Source organism: Rhineura floridana, chromosome 2 (genome assembly GCF_030035675.1).
Source record: "Rhineura floridana isolate rRhiFlo1 chromosome 2, rRhiFlo1.hap2, whole genome shotgun sequence".
NCBI lineage: Eukaryota > Metazoa > Chordata > Lepidosauria > Squamata > Rhineuridae > Rhineura > Rhineura floridana.
In genome coordinates, this window is record NC_084481.1 from 7,965,341 (window position 1) to 7,987,786 (window position 22,446).

A 22,446-nucleotide genomic window follows, 5' to 3' on the forward strand; every position below is an offset into this window, starting at 1 on the left:
AGAAAGGTAGCCTCTTCAAACCTACTAAAGTCCTCCTTCTAAACATACAGGGGCCTGTCCTTTGCAACTGGTTAACCTAACTGTAGCTAGGGGTGTGCTATAGCTCTGTACTGGCGTCAAATAATGAGAAGAATCAGGTTGCTTTTACCCCCTCCCAAGTTGAACTGTGATGTCAACAAAGAACCCGAAGCTGGATCGGGGCCTCCACAAACCTTTGTGTTGCTCTGTTTTTCTGTGCATTATATATCTATGTTTTCTATGTTTCTCTAGGTCCATTAGCTTTGCAAGAAGCAAGGCTGTCCAAGGTGTGTGGAAAACAGAAGAGCTCTGGATTATTTTTCTTGTTTTTGTTTTGTAAAAGCAGAGAGTTGGGGGATAAAACTTCATTTAACTTTTTTAAGAAATCTGCAGCGCGCGCATTATTTTAATGTACAAGCAAGATTACATGCAGGGGGTTGGATTCAACACCCTATAGGACCCTTCCAACTCTACTATTCTATGAATACACACCAATTGGCCACCTTAATTATTTTAAGGTAAGAATTATTTTAAGGTAAGAAAGAGCAATAGACAGATTCCTGCTCCTGCCTCCCCATCCCCAAATGTGAAACTAATATGGATTTGGAGTTCTGGTTAAGGTATTTCCCCAATATGTGTTATGAAGAAAACTGAATCTTCTCTTACTTTTACTTCTCCACGAAAGCTCCTGGAGCTACCTGTCTATAATTTGGTAGGCTGAATCCACTCTGGAAGGGCTTCTGTGCAGTAGTGGGTGACACAGTAGGCCTCTATCACTAACCCAACCGCTTTCCAGCCATGTCGTTGCTGAATATCAGGATGGAGAGAGGGACAGCCAAGGCAGTGGCAAGATCGGTGCAGTGCAAACCAGAGCTTGGAAAAGTTACTTTTTTGAACTACAACTCCCATCAGCCCCAGCCAGCTGGCTGGGGCTGATGGGAGTTGTAGTTCAAAAAAAGTAACTTTTCCAAGCTCTGCAAACACACCAGTAGAACCAATCCGGTACCCCTGCTGGTGTGTTTGCACTTTACCCAGCTTCCATCACCTCACCCCTCCTCATCTCAGTACGCAGATGCAGCTCAGCCAGAGGGAGGTCAGGTAAGTGGTGCAACCTCACTGCAGTGTTCTCTACTGTTCCTGTGCCTGCAAATTTCATCTGTTCTGACATAAGGGGAAAAAGTTACAACCATTTTTAGATTCCGCATAGGCATAACTGGGAAGCATAGAACTTCATTTTACACAGAGTGGATCGGAATCCAAATCACAGATCATAGCCCCCAGTGCAACTCAGAAACTGCTTTGAATTTTTAAAAACACAGATGCAAATATAAGGTGAATTTTGGCGTCTGTGCACACCTCTACCTGTAGTTACTTCAGGCTACATTCCTGACAACAGTTACTAACTAAATGTGCCTTACTTCCCATTCAGTTCTCAGTGAGCACTGATGATGCATAAAAAGTTGAATTTTCACCACAATTAGCATATGTTGATGTAGTGTGGTGAGTAACTGTAAAAACCAGCTGTTTTTATTCTTGGAAGATGTCCAATTATTTTAATAGTTGCTTTATATTTGTGTGCCCATGACCATGTTTTCTGCTGTTTTTAGTAATTTAGTTAATTATTACTTATTGTTGTTAGCCACCTTGAAGAAACTGAGGGATGTATTTTTTTAAAAAAAACATTTTTTAAAAAAAATTAAGGCAATGCTGCAGGAATGTCCTTGAGGCCCTTAAAATGCCCAACCACACTGGCCTCTGAAGCTGGTTCTGCTAACTTGGTAAAATCATCCTTTGTCGTGCCATGAAAAACAACATTTGAACACTAGTAATTTCCAGGATATAGCGAAATTACTTTGTGAGTTGGGCAGGGGGAAACAGCGACCTCCAGTGATATTTGGTACTGATGGAAGTATGGCCATCTTTATCACTGTGAATGAAGGGCTAGGAACCAAGTTCCAACAATTACCTCACCACAAATATTGTTGGAGAAAGTCTTAATGTTTATGCATTTCCAGGAAGGCCTCTTTCTTTGCCCCTATCATTTTTCCTCCATCTGTATTTTAATTTTCTTTGCTTTGAAGTATGCTGTCCTCAGACAACTGCCTATGCTTCCTATGCCCGTTAAGCAATGTAAGGACCACAACTCTACCTTGAATTATGAAAATGAAAATATTTTCTTCTATTACATAGAATGCAGGGAGATTTGTCTGAAGTCAGAACAGCACATGTAACCCAAACATGTAACCCATTTTACAGTCAGTTTCTACTAGCCACTAAAGGGCATAAAGGCAAGACACAAGGTGGGAAAGGACCACACTTTTATCAAACAAAAGAAATGGGAAAATGGCCAGATAGCTACAATCAAAAGCCGTTTCCTATGATGGGAAGGCTGCAGGGTAAAACTTCACTTCCTTATAAAAGGTAGCGTGCAGGGAATGCCAATCAAAGTTCACAACAGGTCCACAGTCAAGACCTGGGTTTCATCTGGCTTCCTTTAAGGAGCTCATCTAATCAATGTCACAGCCTAGGCTATAGCATAAAGCCAGGTTGTCCCACACGTTATCTATAGCTTGCTACAAAACCAATTAGAAGATTTTGATACAAGCTCTAACTGAGGTCGGGAGAGTCATCCTACTGATAAGTTTGTTTCATTGAAATCAATCAGGTTCACTTCCAAAATATTTGTTAAGAATCAGTTGAAAGGGTCAGAAGAGAATGCAGCATGAATCTAATCTGGATTGGGTTGGAAATTTCCTTCTGCCTTTGCTCCCACTGGCTGCCTTGCATTTTGTGTTATCTATTTGGTCTCTTCTAGGCAACTGAGAAGTAAAACCTTGCATTGAAATTCTGGATCACCACCAATTACATTTGTTTTATTCCTCCCACTTGTGAGCGACTTCATCCTGGTCCCTTGTATATGTAAATTCTAATTCTTTTACCATAGTTCCTCCTTTACAAATTGAAACTAACATCAGTAACTACCTTCTTAGAACCTCCCATTTTGGCTTACATTGTGGGTTGTGTTTTTTTGTCTGATGTAGAAAAAATTAAGTAGTAACTCATGATATGGCTATTGATATTAATGTTTTTAATTGCTAAATTTATGAAGAACTGGCTGAGGATACAGAGTGAATGACAGCACACAGTAACTCACCTTAAGACAGAGGCAGGCTAACTTTGGTCTTGCATGGTATACTTTTTTGTTTTTTTTAAAGAGTAAATCCCCTGTGGTCCACCAATATGCTTTAATTTAGAAAGTAGGAATGCATACCTACAATCTGTTAACAATAAAATAATAACTAATCTTATCTTAAATATATGTTCTCACTTAGGAACATAAGTAACTTGCTGGATCAGACCAAAGTTTAGTTAATCCCAAATTCTTAGCAAGAATAACAGAAACCTTTAGGCACTAAGAGGTCCATCAAAAATTGCCCAGACTACTGCCCACCCCTCCACAAGACACAGGATTTTGTACAAGACTGGTTAACATTCAGAGTTCAGCCTTCAGATGGGGCAAGGACCACCTGGGAGTAACCTAAAGGTAAAGGTGTGATGTAGAAAGACATTTTTAAGCTATTGATCTCTGATAAGTGGAATAGTTTCCCATAGGGAGAGAATGTACTGTCCATTCTATTACCTATGCAAAAAAATAGATGTGGAATTTAAGATATAAAGTTACCCAAGAAAAACTTTCTAGAAGGGTATCCGTGTTGGTCTCTTGCAGCAAAACTAGCAGGGTCTTGTAGCACCTTAAAGACTAACACATGTATATTGGAGTGGGGGATTGTAAACAGTGAGGTCTGAAGAGAAAGAAATAAGACAACTATCACTGAACATTCTTTTCTGCAGGCAGAAACTGGGCAATTCTCATTTGATGTTCAACTTCTGATACAAGAAAAATACATTCTCTGTGCCAGTTTAGGATGAAAGATCAAAATCAAAAGCCAACAGAGGCCAACTGTTTTGTTATGATGTTGTTATCCCCTGTGTATTGGGCTATACACCTGCATCTGAATAGTCTGTTGTGTAGATTATTTATTTCTTCCTGCATAGCTTGATATCTTTTTCCTATGATGTAAACACCCACGATTTCTATCTTATAACGTATGTTTAACATTATCAGTGAGGGAGTGATCTGTAAGACAAAAGCACAGTGCCAAACCTAAGCTTGGGAGAGACCCTCCTTCGATACATCATCTTTCTTATCAGTAGGAAACAGATCTTCGAGGTTAAACAGTTGGAGACTAGTGGGGAATGTTTTACAATCTTTCCTCTTCTTGAAACAAAATGCACACTCACAATTTTCTATTTCTAATTCTTTAACAGGAATTTGAAATATCTAGCAAAGTTTCCAAGATTAACATATAATGGCTGTGTCTTACCATTAGTTACTAGGACAGATCAGAAGAACTAGTTTGAAAAGCTTTGTAACTCTGCTTTCTTCTGATACATGGAGACTTCTGAATCACAGAGAAAGTTGTGCTGAATGTCAAAAGAGCTGAAGTTCCAAAAAAAAAAAAAAAAAAATCCAGGTCTGCAACCATGGATGTGTGGGTGGAACACAGAAAATATGCCCACAGTATCCATAAATGTCAGATTAAAATAACTTGCCCCTCTGGCATAATGGAACCAATTTCCTCTGGAACAGTTGAGCCCATATCATAATTTGGTGGATTCATTATTGTGCATGTGGGGGGCAACAGTAGTTTTTGCACCCAAGGTTGTGGAAAATTTGACAATCATATTCGGACAACTCAGACAAAACACATTCGGACAATCATGTCTTGGTTTAATAAGCTGAGATATGAATAAGCCTTCCCATTGCACATAGCCCATTCCTCCCCCCTTTGCACAACCCAGCAAATATTTAAAGTTTTCCATTAGCTATAGTTTCCTTTTTCATCCATATGGGGATACTATAATTAGCCCTAACCCAGATCCCGGGGGGAGGGAATTATACCCCTTTTGCAGAATTATTGCAGATTTTACCCAAAGTAGACCTTCCATTGAGTCCTTCTAAGATATTGTCATCTGCACTATAGTAAACAATGTCTCCAAATTTCAGCCACTAAAGTTTCTTTCTGTACACAAGGTTACAAGTTTCTTTCTGTACACAAAAACACGTGGGACAAAACATATATCCCAACAATAACAATTTTATATGAGGGGAGCCTTTCTGCCCCTGCCAATGTAATATGGCAGAGTAAACTTCCTGGTGAAGTTTCAACGTATGCTTCCAATCCTCCCCTGCAGGGGTGATGGACAGATTAAGAGGGTCTGCTCCCAGAGACAAATTAAATCCACTGGATTTCTGAATGCCCTAGGGGAGTTTCCAGTACATACAGCAGGTGACCCTGTTGAAGTCCTTGTCACATTGTAGAAAAACGAAACACATCGGGCTCTTAATGTGGTTGCCCCTGAGCACCATCTCCAACAGTGAACTAAGGGCAATGAAACAGGCTAGATGATGGCTGGAGCACAAGTTTCATAATACTTGCTGTGAGGCTGATTGGGCATGAGTAAAACATCGTAAGTGTGCCTACTGTGTGTCAGTGAGGGTGGCGAAGAAGGCCCACTTCTCTGCCTCCACCTCATCCTCAAGTAGTCAACCAGTGGAGCTTTTGCATATTGTCAGAGGTCGGTTGACATCGACCATAGGAAATGGAGTTTTAGACCCTTCGGAGGCACACTGTGAATTTTAGCAAGGCACTTTGAGAGTAAAGTTGCTTGCTTCCATAGCAATCTTGATGCCCAATCCACATCTACTGTAGTCCCCAGTGAGGTGTCCAGTGCAATGTCTGTCGCAACTTCTTGGGATCAGTTTCAGTTTATATGGAATGACATGGACAAGGTGCTTGTGACAAGGCAGCCAGCAATGTGTTCCCTCAACCCTTGCCCTTCTTGGCTTATTAAAGCATGTTGAGGGGTTTTGACCAAGTGGATCCAAGGTATGGGCAATGCTTCTTTGTGGGAGGGAGTGGTCCCAGCTGCTCTGAAAGAGGTGGTGATCCAACCACTCCTGAAAAAGCCCACCCTGGACCCATTGGCTTGTGACAACTACTATCTGGTTGTAAACTGCCTGGTTGCAAATGCCCCCCTTTTTAAGGAAGGTGATTGAGAGGGTTGTGGCGCAGCAATTGTGAGTACTCTTGGATGAAATAGGTTACCCTTGGGAGTGGTCATCAGGAGATTTGGGGTGAGGTGACAGCAGTACACAGACGATACCCAGCTCTATTTCTCTGTAACATCTGAATTGGCAGAGGCCAAACAAATGCTGGACCAGTGCCTGGACTCGGTGTTAGGCTGGATGAGGGCCAATAAACTGCGTCTAAATCCTAGCAAGATGGAGGCATTGTGGGTTGGTGGTTCCTGAGTTTGGATAATTAGTCAATTGCCTGTTTTGGATGGGGTCATATTCCCTCTGAAAGGGCAGGTTCATAGTCTGGGGGTGCTCCTAGATCCATCTTTGTCACTAGAGGCCCAGGTGACCTCCGTGGCTAAGAGTGCCTTTTACCAGCTTCAACTTGTAACATGGCTGTGGCCGTTTCTGGACCAGGAGAGCCTGGCCACTGTTGTCCATGTACTTGTAACTTCCAGGCTGGATTACTATAATGCACTTTATGTGGGGCTGCCCTTGAGGTTGGTCTGGAAGCAGCAGCTCTTGCAAAATGTGGTGGTGCGACTGCTCACTGGGGCAAGATATCGCCAACATGTTATGTTGCTGCTGAAAATTGCACTGGCTGCCCATTAGCTACTGGGCCAAATTCAAGGTTCTGGTTTTGGTGTACAAAGCCCTATGCAGCTTAGGACCAGGATACCTGAAATATCGTCTTACCCCTTATATACCCAGTCAATCGCTGCACTCTGCAGGTGAGGGCCTCCTGCAGATACCATCTTATCATCAGGTCCGTTCCACGCAACATAAGAAGCAGACCTTCAGTGTTGTGGCACTGACACTTTGGAATTCCCTCCCCTTAAATATTAAACAGGCACCATCTCTGTTATCATTTTGCCACTTACTGAAGACCTTCCTCTTTCAACAAGCCTTTTAAGTAGAGACAGTCTGCATCTGTGTTGGAATTGCTTTTTAATGTTTTTAAAGCTGTTTTGTTTTAATATGTTTTAGAGTGTTTTTAGTGTTTGTTTGCTGCCCTGGGCTCCTTCTGGGAGGAAGGGCGGGATATACATTTAATAAATAAATAAATAAATAACATGTTCCAACAAAAATTGATTGAGTGATGCATGCTTAAGTATCCAGACAGAGTTTTCTTTATGAAAATTAAAAAGAGCCTGGAAGAAAAAAACCCCAAGAAATCTATTTTTGCCACAGGGGTGCTTTTTTGACCCAGTCAATGTTAACATACTGGGATAAAAAAAAAGTCCCATGTCTGCCCCTCCAAAAAAACATAAACTGATCCAGAAAAGCAGACTTAAGTGTCCTTCTGACACATGACTCTGTTTTGGGACTTTATGCTTCCCCAAGATACATTGGAATTTAGCTTGTGGTAGAAAAATAAACAGCTTTGGAAGAAGCCATGATGTCAAACGAGCTACAAAGCATGGTTTAACATCTTGTATTATTCTTTTAAATATAAGGGGTAAATTTTTAAAATTATGACGATGATGATGATGAAGCTCTTAACCATAGTTTCTGTTTTAGGAAAATTTGTAAACTATAGTTAATGGAAGACTTCCTGGTTTGTTTTCTGGCTTGTATAAAAGGAGAAATTAAGAGGCTGTGCATGCAGACAAACAGCTCATTCGTGTTTTGCTGTATTAAGCAAAGATATGTTCATCTGAACTTTCCCATTGACTAGTTATTGTGAATGCTTTTTTTGATAAAAATTCATTGTGACTTTAGTACCTTCATAACATAGAAATGATTGCCAGGTCTGGTTTAACATTAAAATGTTTGTTTATTCTGCACATATGACAATACTTATTGATATAAACAGGAAAACAAAGAAATTTTTCAGAATAATTTTTTCGCAGATTCACTGAACTTTCTGGGCAATATTCTGAATTTTGCAGAACATTTTTAATCCCTGTTCCAGCTTTGACTAAATTTTAGAAGCAGCACTAGGCTTTGTGACAAGGAGATAAGTGGTACCCTTCTGCCTCCAGATTAGTCGGCCGTTTAGCAGAGGGAAGAAGGCATAGCTTAGTTGTGGAACACAGGTCATATGCCTGGCATCTTTGGCCTGAAAGGATTTCAAGTAGTGGATCTGGGAAAGACACTGCCCAAGACCATGAGGAGCTGCCCTTTTAGGGATTGTTGCTCAGCAGAAAAGCACATGCTTTGCATGCAAAAGACCCCAGGTTCAAACCAGATGAGTTGAAAAAGAATCCTGACTGAAACATCCTCTGCCATTCAGTGTAGACAATGAGCTAGATAGACCAATAGTTTGACCTCAGTATAAAATAGCTATATACATTTTAAGAAACACAGCAACTGAAGAGCACATAGCTCAGATAGCCAAGACACTGTAGACTCACCAGAGTGTGTCCTGAGGTGTCCTGTGAGGGCATCCCTCCTCCGGCAAGCATAGCTACAGAAGGGACATTTGAACGGTTTCTCCCCAGAGTGTAATTTGATGTGCCTTAGTAGATTCCCCTTTTGTGTGAAGGAAGCTCCACATTGGTTACAGTGAAAGGGACGCTCACCTACAGTGGAGAAGACAATGGAGAAAAAGTCTGAGAAACCACAGCCAACAAATGTCACAAATCCAGCCTCCCAATATTTGAAGAAGGGTACACTCAGAAATATATCTAAGACAATTAAAATCCAGAAAGGTTATAAACATTTTCTCCTTTAAAACATACTACATCACATTTAAGAGGAAAAACGTCATCAGAAGCAAGTTGCTTTGGAGATTGTGAGGGCTTAGCTTGACACCCTTCACAATCCTGGTTTGATTACTCAACAACAAGAGACATATAAATTTAATAGGGATTCTTAAGGGTGATGACAGTTCAAAGGGACATAACTCAGTGGTAGTGCACATGCTTTGCTGAAAGCCTCAGTTTCAATCCCTGGTATCTCTATTTGAAAGGTTCTCATGCAGAAGACCATCTGCCTCTGGAAGGTTGCTACTAGTTTGAGAAGACTATATGGACCAGCTATAGAAAAAGCGTAAAGTATCTCCTGCCTCAGAAATGCATATGCAAATGTTGGGAATTCTATACAAACACCTGGGACTCCACTGCTGACATGCAGCCAGCACAGGGACTCACTTGTGATTGTTTGGCAAATGTCCACACTTCTAGAGGCACCCATCTAGCAATAAAGAGACACTTGCATGGATCATGACTACATCACACATTGCAGTTTTCCTACATGCAGACAAATAACCACTTAGAACATGGTTTCTCAAAATGTGGTTCACTAGGGGCATTGGTCACCAGTTGTCACCAGTATGAAGGAATAGAAGAGGGAGTGGGTAGGAAAATGAGGTAGAGCAAAGACGCAAGAAGCAAAGAGGTAAAAGGAATAAGACTGGAAAGTATATTTGATGAGGGCCTTTCTCTCCCTAGACCCCAAGGGACAGTAGGATCCAGAGCAGAAAACAATAATAGTTTGGCCATCTTCATGATTGCATCTCCATCCCCTTTCTCCATAGAAGTCAATGAAGCAGGAATATGCTGATTTGGGGCACCCCTGCAACCACCATTTGTCTTTTGTGGCCACAGCTGGGCTGCCAAAAAGCTAGGCAGTCCTTCCCTACCCACCATCACTCATTTAGACCATGTGTGATCAGGAGAATCAATACACTGAAAGGTTATCCCCCAGCTGCAGTGAAATCTGAAATGGCTCCCTGGCTGAAGACTGCTTTGAGAGCCACTGGTTGAGGCAAACACAGGTATACCACAATGTCTAAAGCGCAGTCTGATAGCTTTCCTGTCTTGACTACGTGCATATGGCAGTTGCTCCAAATATCAGCTTGCAGGTGCTTGCACTACGTTCCAACCCATGGGTATTTTTCACTATAAATATTCTCTGGGTATAAGAAAAATGTAAAGTGAAGGCTCCACATTGCTTTCAGCAGTGAAAATCCCCAAGTCATAACTGCTAGAGCATGAGAACTCTCACCCCCACAAGGCAACAGATGAGTTAAGACTTCTTGGTGAGAGAAGAATGTAACTGCTCCACTTTTGTTTGTTTGTTTACATTTAAAGCAGCTCAGTAGGGTAACGCTGAAGGATCTTACAGTTTCTGAGAAGTAAACTCCTGATTATCGATTTAAACACTATTATGACAAATCTAAAATAAATTCTGGATTTCAGTTGCAATTCTATACACAAGTATCTGGGAGTAAGCCTTACTGAACTCTGTGGGGCTTATTTCTGAGTAGACGTGCATAACATTGTGCTTAGTTCTTAAAAGTTAAAGCTAAATTGTCAATGTAGACCTTAGAAACTGAATTAGATTTCGGAACTGAATTACCTAAATTACTCAGATTACTATAAACTGCCTTTAGCCTAGAACTTTTACTATTCTTGAAGTGCGACTCCTCTTATAGGTAATTGAGCTTGAACTGACTAAATATCATTGAACTGACTAAATATCCCTTAGATTACATTTTCCACACACACTTTTTAAAAATAAGATATAATTAATTTCATTAACCACTATAAGAATAATGACTGAGATATGAACTATACATATGTATATATTTAGAAACCATCCCCATGAGAACCCCTCCAAATAGACACTACAAAGAGTCAACAATACCAGGCCATGCTGGAAAACTAACAGAAGTATAGATATAAACGGGGGGGGGGGCGGCTTAAGGCTCACCCCTCCCGGCAGCCAGTACCACTCAGTATTGCCAGGTTCACATGATGGACTCAGTTACAACAGTAGCTGCAGCAAAGGGTTGCCCCATCTCTCTGTTGTGTCATACTGCAATTTCCATGATTCTTTGGGGCTTTGTTCCTGTTTGCCAGTATTTGTTTCTTTGTTTGTTAAGAATTTATACCCTGCCGTAAAGGGCCTATGGCCCTCACAAGGTGACTGAGTCCTTAACCCTGGCTCCATCCACTTTCTTTGGAGCAACAGACTGCAAGGCCTCAGTTGGGCCCAGCACACTGCAAAGCCGTAAAGAAGACTGAACTGGGTAAGTCAAGAGCCTCCATAATATTTCACAGGGACAATAACAATTTTGTCACAGTTGGCGGGTGTCTCTCAGTCAACATGAAAAACAACAACAAATAGTCTGTGGGACTTTAATGACTATTTTTATTATGGTATAAGCTTTTATAGTGTGTGTATATAGTTAATCAAAGAAACAAACAGTAATAAACAAATTTTAAATTATTTTTAGTCTGAGTCATGTGCTATACTGAGATTGTTTTGAAGTTAAGCTCTTGTGTTCCTGAGCTTAATGACTTTAAGATCTGTAACTGAATGGCCAGGAAGTTGACTATTGTTATTGGATTGCGGGGTTGGTCTGGGTGATGTCTTAGTGTCTCCAGATTTTGAGTTTGTACAGATGGAGTTAGCAGAGAAACCTGCTGAACTAGTCAAATCAGTTCCTTTCATAAGCTAGTGGGACCAGCCAGGTCCATCAAGTGCTCCATTAACATGGTAAGGATTTGGCCAAGAAAAGATGTGTTGCCCTAGGAATGAGAGTAGCCCTCCACCCCTCATCTGGCTGGAGCAGGAAGTGGTCTGTGTGTGTTAGTGTCAGTCTGATTTGGAGCTGGAAGCTGGAAAGACAGCTGTGGCTTTGGGGATTCCCCTAGAAACCTAATGGGGAAGCAAGATCTGTTGGAGAGTTAATGCTATGAGCCCCTCCATGTTTCGCTCAGATTGTATATATGTATAAATAAACCTTATATCATAACAACGCCACAGTCTCCACTGACCTTCACTCCAAGTAAACCAAACCCTGGGTAAGCACAGAAACTCTTGGAAGTCTTGCACCACTCAGAAATGGGGGTGTGCACAATAGTATATATCCACCCTGATGATTTTTCACTTGTGCATCTGAGGAAGTAGGCACTGGCCTAAGTAAGCTTATGCTTTTTTAAAATAAATACAGTTAAAGTGCCCCAGACTCTGCTTTTTTCCTGATACTACAGACTAACACAGTGACCCCTCTCTTATTTTTATATGCAATTTAGACAAAAATAAACAATGTGAAACTGCTTAAAAGAATGGGTATGAGAGATATATTTTGTCAGCTAATGTGAGCTTGTTCAGCTGGCCAGCTTGAGCCAACATGAGATAGCCTTTAAGCCTGTTCTTAAAGTGGCAGGTTGTTCTTTTTTTTAAAATCAATGAATATAGTGGGGTCTAATTGGTTGCAACAGTGGTTCTCCTCCCGCAGAATCCTGATATTTTCCTTTGAATTGTGTTCAGTCCACCATTCTCACCAATTCGCCATGGACAGATTTGTTATTAGAACAGGAAAGCCCATTCTCCGGTTGATGCTTCCACTTGTGAAAGTACACCGACAACATCCTGCAGTGGAAACCTGAAGGCAGGGCCAGGAGGACCACTACCTCTTCCTTGACAGGAAACTTGGCTAAGGGGGAGGTAGCGTCTTCCAAGATGAGATCTCCTAATGTGAAGGGAAAGCAAGGACAACAGTACCAAAATATTTGGAAAAGAACCTACGAGTGGCTCTTTTATGAACAGGCAAAACATATTGTGACATCTGTTGCTGAGCAGCAAGTGACATGTTAAAGTTTTACAAGTTAAACCTATTCTGAGTTCGATGGTGCTTACTCCCAGATAACTATGCACAGGATTGCAGTCATGTCCCATGAACTTAACTATCAGATGTTTCTAGTAGTTTGTTTTGACCGTCTGTGTTTTGGAGGTGGAGTTTTTAAGCAGTGTGTTAGTAAAGCAGGATATATAAAATCCTGGTGCCATAATGCTGGATTTTCCTTGGGGGCATGACTATGGGGTAGAAATGGGTGAGAATCTCAATTCAGTTTGCATTTCAGGTCAAATTTATAAATTTTGCACTTTCTGAAACAATATGAGAACTGAAACACGGCTATCCTTTGAAATTCTCACATTCGAATTTTGTGATGCAGTTTGCCAACCAATGTTTACAAAAATGCATACATTAGTGGAAACTGTTCATAAAAATGAATATATGCGTGAAAATAACATGCAAAATACATTATATAACAAGAAATGGATTGCAAAAATGTGTACATGAATCAAAACTCCCTGCAAAAATGTATTTATTAGGAGAAATTCACACTAAATGTTCTGAACAACTACAGGCCGGTGGTGAATGTCCCTTTTTTGGGCAAGGTCTTGGAACGGGTGGTCGCCGGCCAGCTCCAGGCGCTTTTGGATGAGACCGATTATCTGGATCCGTTTCAATCCGGTTTTAGGCCCGGTTTTGGCACCGAAACAGCCTTGGTCGCCCTGTATGATGACCTTTGTTGGGAGAGGGACAGGGGGAGTGTGACTCTGTTGATTCTCCTTGATCTCTCAGCGGCGTTTGATACCATCAACCATGGTATCCTTCTGGGGAGGCTCGCGGAGTTGGGAGTTGGGGGCACTGCTTGGCAGTGGCTCCGCTCCAACTTAGCGGATCGTCGCCAGAAGGTAGTGCTTGGGGAACACTGCTCGACACCCTGGACTCTCCATTGTGGAGTCCCTCAGGGGTCGGTCTTGTCCCCCATGCTTTTTAACATCTACATGCAACCTCTGGGTGCGGTCATCAGGAGTTTTGGAATGCGTTGCCATCAGTACGCTGATGACACGCAACTCTACTTCTCCTTTTCACCTTCTTCAGGTGAGGCTGTTGATGTGCTGAACCGTTGCCTGACCGCGATAATAGACTGGATGAGAGCTAATAAACTTAAACTCAATCCAGACAAGACTGAGACACTGTTGGTGAGCTCTTTACCTGCCCAGATGGTGGATGTTCAGCCTGTTCTAGATGGGGTTACACTCCCCTTGAAGGAACAGGTTCGTAGTTTGGGGGTCCTTTTTGACCCTTCCTTGTCGCTTGAGGCTCAAGTGGCCTCGGTGGCGCAGAATGCGTTTTACCATCTTCGCTTAGTAGCCCAACTACGCCCCTATCTGGACAGTGACGATCTCACCTCTGTTGTTCACGCTCTGGTAACTTCTAGATTGGACTACTGTAATGCGCTCTACGTAGGGCTGCCCTTGAAGACTGTTCGGAAACTTCAGCTAGTGCAAAATGCGGCAGCCAGGTTATTGACGGGGACCCATTGGTCCGCGCATATAACACCTGTCCTGGCCCGTTTGCACTGGCTACCTATTCGTTTCTGAGCCAGATTCAAGGTGCTGGTTTTGACCTATAAAGCCTTACACGGTGTGGGACCGCAATATCTGATGGAACGCCTCTCCTGCTATGAACCTACCCGTTCACTTAGTTCAGTATCTAAGGCCCTCCTCCGGGTACCAACCCATCAGGATGCCCGGAGGATTGTTATTAGATCCAGGGCCTTTTCTGTGGTGGCCCCCGAACTATGGAACAGCTTACCTGAGGAGATACGCCTGGCGCCTACGGTACTTTCTTTTAGGCGCCAGGTTAAGACCTGGTTATACTCCCAGGCATTTTAACGTTCATGTTTTATATTCAATGTTTTTTACTCTACCTTGTTGTGACCTTGTATGTTTTATTGTAACTTTGAAATTTTAACTCTGCTGTTCACCGCCCAGAGAGCTATTCGCTATGGGCGGTCTATAAATAAAATAAAATAAATAAATAAATAAAATGCTAGAGAATTTTCATGAGCATTTTTTAAAAAAATGGCAAACTGCTGCAAAAAATGTGGAGAATTGAATTTAAGATTGGAAAAATGAGAAACTGAGAGAACCAAAATTGACAGATCTTTCCGTACTTATTATGGGGGTGGTCATGATGCACTAATTGTTAGGAATTACCCCAAAATGTGCTTGCACTCACTTATAGGATACTTGGTTAAGTATCCGAAGTGAAAAGATTGCCAATACTTTGTATATTGCTCAGAAACTGAGTTAGTGCACAGCAACTGTTTTGCACTCTGCACTGGCTCAGAGATTACAACCATGTGCTTACCAAATAAAGGGACCCATGATGCTACCATTTAGTCAATTTCATACCGCCACCAATTATGCCGCCCAACTAGATCAGCCACTCAAGGCCTTCTCGCAATCCCGCCAACCAAAACAGCTAGGTTGGTGGGTACTAGGGAGAGAGCCTTTTCTGTGGTGGCCCCCACTCTCTGGAACTCCCTCCCGTTTGATCTCCAACATGCCCCTTCCCTAGAGGTATTCCGCAAGGCCCTGAAGACGTGGCTTTTCCAACAGGCCTATGAGGTCCTTGGGAAGGGTAAATCTTCATGATTTTACCATCTATCATATGCTGTTAATATAAATGCTTTTATATGTATTGACTGTCCAGTATTTTATCTACTGTTATTAACATGACTGCAATTGATATTGTTGTAGTGTATTTTATCTCATTTTAATGTATGTCGCCTAGAGTGGCTATTTGCCAGATAGGCGACAGACAAATTAAATATTATTATTATTATTATACTGTCAAGTCACCCTTCTGAATGAAGGAGAAACAAGACTCCTGTAATTGAATGACCAAGAAGATTAAAATGTTCCCCTACAGGCTTTTCTGTGCTTCTTTTCTTAATGTCAAATTTGTGTCCATTTCTTCTCTTGAGTAGAGACTGCCCAGTTTGTCCTATGTACATGCATGTACATTTTCAGATCTTAAAATGACCATCCTAAAAGTGAATTTCAAAGACAGGACACAGTGGGAGGCCGCTGAGATACCACTATAACCACTGGCCTGCACCCACCTTTTCCTAGGTTTGACACAGCCTCCCCTCCCCATGGAAATTGCGAAGTCTATACCCCTGAACAGAAGAGTTAGATTTCTCAAAGTGTTAGGCTTTATGGAGGCGGCTAGGGAAGTAGAGAAAAAATTAGAAAGTTTTTAAAAAATCTGAAAGACTGACCTCACACATCCTAAACTTTAGCAAACAAAATTTAACTAAAAAATCCAATAAAAGACATGCAGGTAAAAGTGCAGCAAGAATGTAGGTGCTATCCATTTCATTTCAGTTTATTTTTTTTATCAGGTGTCACATATGGCTGGGCAGAGGTTGGAGGTATGCATACACTTGGTATAAGAAGCTCCTGAATCTCAGGAAACAAGAGATGTCCCCAGAAGCAGAGTGCTAAAACCTGGAAACACTGGGTGGTATTCAATTTTTTGCACTAATGCAAGGATTAGTATAGCGCAACGGGATTTCCTTCCCCTCTCCTCCTCTTGTGCACTCCATTGGAGGATGGCAGAAGGAGGAGAGGGGGAGATTGTTCAGTTGCATAAGGAGAAATCCTTCTGCTGATGGAACAATATGCTTAGCTCTACGGTGAATACAACCTACAAGCCAAAGAGAAATATGTCTGAGTAGACATGTGCTGATACAAACCAAGCCTCCCCTCTGAATAATGAAGTTTTGTAGGAGATACAGTAAATGGTTTTCTTTAGGGGTTTGGGGTGTTAATGGTTACTTTTTTGTTTTTAAATAATTGTTTTATTATGTTCATAATGTTGAAAAGTTGTTTTTGGTTATTATATTTGTTATGTCACTGTTTTATTATTTTTTGTTATTAGGAAATTGTTTTTGCAATTGTTTTTGACATGTATTTTTGTTCACCTTGTTGTAAGCCGCCTTGAGCACAATTTTATGTGGAAAGGCGGCATACAAATAAAATGATGATGATGATGAATGATGATGAGAAATACTGAGACTTGTTCCCATATTAACAGCCCCTGTGCTATGATGGATAAGAAAGATCCCATGGCAGACAAGGCATCATACAGAGGAAATGGGCCACAATTGTGGTGACTTGCTATACGCTAACATTTGGAATATATGTTCAGGGATTGTAGACTGTCATAGTATAGTAGGAGTTATAATGTTTAAAAATAGGTAACAATTATCGTGAAGGTTACAATTGCCATGTGTCACATGAATGAAGAGTGTATGATAATCTGAACAATTTAGATAGTATCTGGGTCAGAAATCTCATTAACTTTCTAACACTTCTTGGGTGCTCCATAAATAGCACCTGACAGAAAGAAAACTTTGTGGCAAGTGCACAACCACTGTACCACCACACTATTAGGATCTCTTATAGAAGTGCCTCAAGTTTCTGAACAAGCTCCATCCTTGTTGGAAATGTGTAAGTTTTTATTAACCCCCTTTCCCCTTCCAGAGTCAGTATCTATTATTCTATTCAAGTTGTAACTTTCAAGGTAGCCAACAATGCTTCTGACAGAAAACTAGCATGTGAGGGAAGAGAGAAGGGCTCAGAGCAGGCTTTTCCCTTTAACCCTAGTTTTCTGTGCACAGAAACTTGTTTTGCACAGAATAGCATACAGTCTTGTGAACCCTCATCTGCAGCCTGCTATGATTAAGTCCAAACATGAGCTTGTCCACCTCAATGGGAACTAGGCCAAAAAGTGTCTGAAGTTTCCAATGGCAAGATTACCTGACTACTGTAGGCATGAATAACTGTGCAAAGATGCTGCCACCAGCATGCTGTACAACAGAATTATTTGAGTAAGGAAAAAGTTAAGATGAAAAGTGACAAATCAGATTTGGTATTCCTGTAAAATAAATGGCAGCACAACAGCCTTTACTCTTATGTTTCATGATCAATGATTGTACAGGGCTCATCAAAGAGTTTTGGAAATGATCACTGGATTTAAAGCAGTTTGCTGGGAGTAGTTTTAAAGAAGAGGAAGCTAGAAAAGCAGAAAGTAGAAAGAAGGGGGACTGCCCATATCTAATCAGTTTTTTGAGAGTGGGATATGTTTGGGGGGGGGACTAGGCATCAAGGCAGTAGAGGGCAGGGAGAAAATGGTGAAAAAGCTACTTAAGAAAGAGTGCTGCTTCACTAAAAACAGACCTACCCCTGCAAATAGGGAGTGCCCCCCTCGACTTTCACTACTTCCCACCCCACTCAGAGATCTGATATTGCTTCACCACCACCACCACCAAAACTTTAACTTAGTTGGTTATCAGCTTCAGTCCTAGTACCTAGGAGCAGCAGCCCTAGATAGACCAGTGGAAACCGAGAAGAATCCAAGGTCTTAAATGGAGGAAACATCCTTCCTGACCTCAGAGGCTCACAATAAGGAAAGCACATTAGAATTCATGAAATATCCATGGAACAGTTAAGGTCAGTTAAAACTCAGAAATAATCTTTGTGGCATCTTAAAGGCTAAAATATGTTGTATTACAAGCTTCCATGGGACAAAGCCCACTTCATTATATGCAATTCAGGTGTTGGTCTTCCTGACCATTGGCAATGATGGCTGAGGCTGATGGGAGTTGTGGTCCAACAACATCTGGAGGCACACTGCTTGGGAAAGGCTGTCCTAGACAATAAGGCCGAATTTAGACCAGTTAACAGAATAAAACAAACAAACTGTACATCTTTTCAGAAACTGTGCCATTATGGGTTACACTGCAGGCTTGGGGGCAGTGAGTGTATGCATGGTTGAATCTTGCCCCCCTCCAAAAAAATAAAAATAAATGTCTTCAAAAATAGAAAAACAGCAGGCTGAATCTTCCCCCCTAGCATTTGTTTGCTATTTGGGAAGTGGGATTTCCCCCCCCCCAAGTGACAGCATTCAAAGATGGAATCTCTTCCTGCCATCAACCTATGAGTTGAACTGATACAACCCAGGAAAAAATATCACTTGATTCTGTTGATTGTATATGCTGGTCACAGTACTTTGCTTTTAGAAGATAAAAGATTTTTTTCCTTTTAATTACATAGATGGAAAAACATGTATAAAATGAAGAGCGCATTGTAAGGTTGAAAAACCTAAATAGGAGCATATACAAGTCTTTCAGGGAGCCATCCTTTTTCATCACTCTTCTTCATGAGTTGTTTTTGTGTATGCAGTTTTAAGATCCAGCAGTGCAGAGTCAGAGTCACAGAGCTTGTCCCTGCTCAGTGATATTTCATGCCCCCTCTCAATCTTAACTTTTTTTTTAAAGTCAGGTCATTTTGCTTGTGATGATATAAGAGAAAGTGTGTAGGAGGTCATCTATCAAACTGTCCATAAGAAGCAATACAATTAAATGTGTTAACCTGTCTGTATTTATAGTCTGCCTGTTCTGCAATTACTCTCTGCCCCTTGATGCTCCCACATTACAAAATTTCTGGCTAAGGGCCAGCAACAGTGACAGGCTTTCCTGCTGAAATTCCCTCTACATCAGGAGTATGGAAGCTGTGGACCTCCGGATGGTTTTGCTATCCAACTCCCATCAGTCCCAGCCAGCAAGGCCAAGGGATGATGGGAGTTGTAGTCCAATATCTGGAAGACCACAGGCTCTCCACCCCTGCTCTGCACCTGCTGAAATTCCCTCTTCTACACAGCTGTTAAAGGTGGAGGAGGCGTGTCTTCTTTTGCATCTGGATACCGTAGTCTGTGGTAGGGTTATAACGACACAAGTTGGACCTGACTTATAGCCCTCTTCTCAACATCTCCAAATGGAGGAGTGAAATATTAGGCTAAAGGACCTGAATTTGGGGGGGGGTGTTTACAGACTGCATAGCTTGAGAGTTTCTGGTGTTTGTTCCACACACATGTCCCTCATCTACCACACTGAGACCTCAAACACATTCAGGCTTTTCCCGTGAGCCAGCAGGCACCATTATCTGTGCCACTCCATCTGGCCCCCATCAGTTGTCACCCCCAGATCTCCCAGGTACTCCTCCTCCTCTATCCCATGCCACTCTGGATCTGAGCGTCAGGAGACCTGGAGCCTCAAACATCTACACAGTTCTGAGCCTGGTGGACACTACTTTTAGCAACCTACTTTTTTGAGGGGGGGTTAATGAAATACTATGTTTGTGTATGCACCAACATATACATATTTAATAAAACTTTTTGTAAGATTTGGCAGTGAAGTTTTGTGGCATGGAGCAGATTCACAAAATGCCAAGAAGTAATTCATGGTGCACACTAATTTTCAAAAAAAGTACACAACCACAATTGCTGCTTGTTTATCTGCTTATTCTGCAACGTTTACATTCCAAATAAGAACTACCTTCAGGAGACCAGCTAGGGAAATGGATATTTTTAACAAAGTGAAACTTCTTTTCTTTTATTGCTCTCAGGCTGCTTGATGTACCACAGGAGGTATCAGTAGGCATGTGGGACAGTAAACATTTCTGGAGGACTTATTTGCAAGGGGATTTTAACGTACCAAAATAATTTATCTAGTACTTTAGAATAATGAAAGCATTTCACATGAATTATCTCAGGCCTGAACCTACTGTGAGAACCTACTGTGCTGATTTTCAGTGTGCAGTAGCTTTTCGTATAGGGGGTTATTCTTTAAAAATGGGATCCCAGCTGCATTTTGAAGTTATACAGTTTGTTCTACTGCCACCACATTCTATGGCATTACTGTAGACCATGCCCCAATAACCCTTACAGCATTCCTGTGAGAAAAAACAGTATGATCACTCCATATTGAAGACTAAGCTCTGTCTTTCATGCAGAAGAGCAACCATTTCTAAACCTCACACACACACACACACACACACACACACACACACACACACACACAAAAGCTCCATATAATAAAATAGCTAAGCAACATCTGGGGTCAACAAAAGTAAAGAACAAACTACACATCAAAAGAGAAATAATTTCTATATGGTTGAGAACATCTAAACAGCCAATGCATCAGTGCCTTTTTTCAGAGAGGGAATGAGCACTATTCCTCAATATGGGAACTCAAACGGCTCTAACAAAAGGACAAAAGGAAAAAAACTATTTTTCTTGGTCACAATGCTGCTTTGGGGAGGGGGGGCAACAACACTGCAGTGCCTAATGTGTAAACTGTCCAAATTATCTCTGTATTTACCTGCCAGTGTAACACAGCGTAACATTTGAAAGTGCACTGAAATGACTACCTGTGATTTATTTCCATGGTAAGTTCAGCACCACTACTATCCATTCACAGACACAACATAGGAAGCTGCCTTATACTGAGTCAGACCACTGGCCCATATAGCTCAGTATTACCTGTTCTAAATGTCAGCAGCTCTCCAAACTCTCAAGCAGAGAGAGTTTTCTTCTGGCCTGGCTACCCAAGAGCCTTTTTAGCCAGAGATGCCAAGAACTGCACCTGAGACCTTCTCCATGCACAGTACGTGCCAAGCTCCTGAGCTATGGGCCTTCCCCATTTGTACTAGCCTCACTCTAGCTGCTCTTTGTGAGTTTTTAACAGGACTCTCCCAACTTTTAAACTCCACTCCTGTTTTTCCTCACTTTCTCCCTCCTATTGTTGTTCCCTGGTCCTTTTCTTTTCTTGTTTTGTAATTTTTTTCTTCCCTGCCTCCTCTTCTTTAGGCTACTTTCTATTTTCGAGAAGGTTCTAAGTACCTGTCTGATGCACATGACAACCAATATGCAACCCCTGCCAACACTCAAAAGCCTGGGAGTGGCTTTGCCTTTAACCGACTCAGTTATGGAGAGTCAAGCAGAAGCCCAGACCTTTATTTCACAGTCCACATTCCTAGGCCCTCTTGCTGTTGTTCAGCTGCAGCATACACTCTTGCTAGGACTCTGAACAATAAGAGAGTTGTTGCTTATTATTAAACAAGCAGCAGATAATTTGCTTTTAAGGGAGAAAGGGTGGGGAATTCAAAAGATGTCATTAACAGCTATTTCTGTTCAAAATATCAGGACCTATTCACCCGTCTTAGAAATCAGTTCCTCCTGGTTTGGATTTGCATTTACAAATCTTATTCACTAATAGGCAAAAAACCTCACCATATGCACAGAGGCACATGTTACCAAATTCTTCCAAGCTACACAGTATGTCGATTGGACTGTGAATGACAACCCAAATTGTGTTTGCATTTTTACAAATGTGTAGGGCAGTGCAATAGAGAGGAGGTCAGGTCTCCTGCTCCCCTGGTGCATTCACCATAGCTGCCCAATTTCACTGCTTTTTAAAGTTGGATAGAAATATCTGTTGGCTATCTGTTGGTCCTTAAACCGCAAGGTTTTTTGCCTATTAGTGAATTGCTCTGCTTTTTAATCCAGGAGGTAAGAAATGGGATCCTGTGCAGGTTTGCTGAGAATGGATTGACCATTTGCATGCTTATTGAGTTCTGTGGGATTTACTCCCGTGCAATCATGCTTAGGATAGGTAAAACTGACCATGGGGAGGGAGGCCTGGAGTGGGCAGGGGAAAAGGAAGAAGGAAGGAGGAGAGGGGAAGGAGGAGAAAGGCAGGTCTGGTCATTTGCATGCTTATTTTGTTCAGTGGGATTTACTCCCATGCAATCATGGCTAGGATAGATAAAACTGATCAAGGGGGAGGAGGAGAGAGTAGAGGGAAGGAGAAAGGGGGGAGAGGGGAACAGAAGGAGGGGGAGGG

General features: G+C 41.7%; 1 protein-coding gene across 9 annotated transcripts in view; it reads right to left on the reverse strand.

Annotated features, from left to right (window-relative positions):
- Positions 1–22,446, reverse strand: part of IKZF2 (IKAROS family zinc finger 2) — a 146,713-nt gene that overhangs the window by 41,826 nt on the left and 82,441 nt on the right. For all 9 annotated transcript variants that reach the window (XM_061607689.1, XM_061607688.1, XM_061607695.1 and 6 more), the window contains one exon: positions 8,518–8,685. In XM_061607689.1, the coding sequence (XP_061463673.1) occupies positions 8,518–8,685 (168 nt within the window). The remainder of the gene's footprint in view (positions 1–8,517; positions 8,686–22,446) is intronic.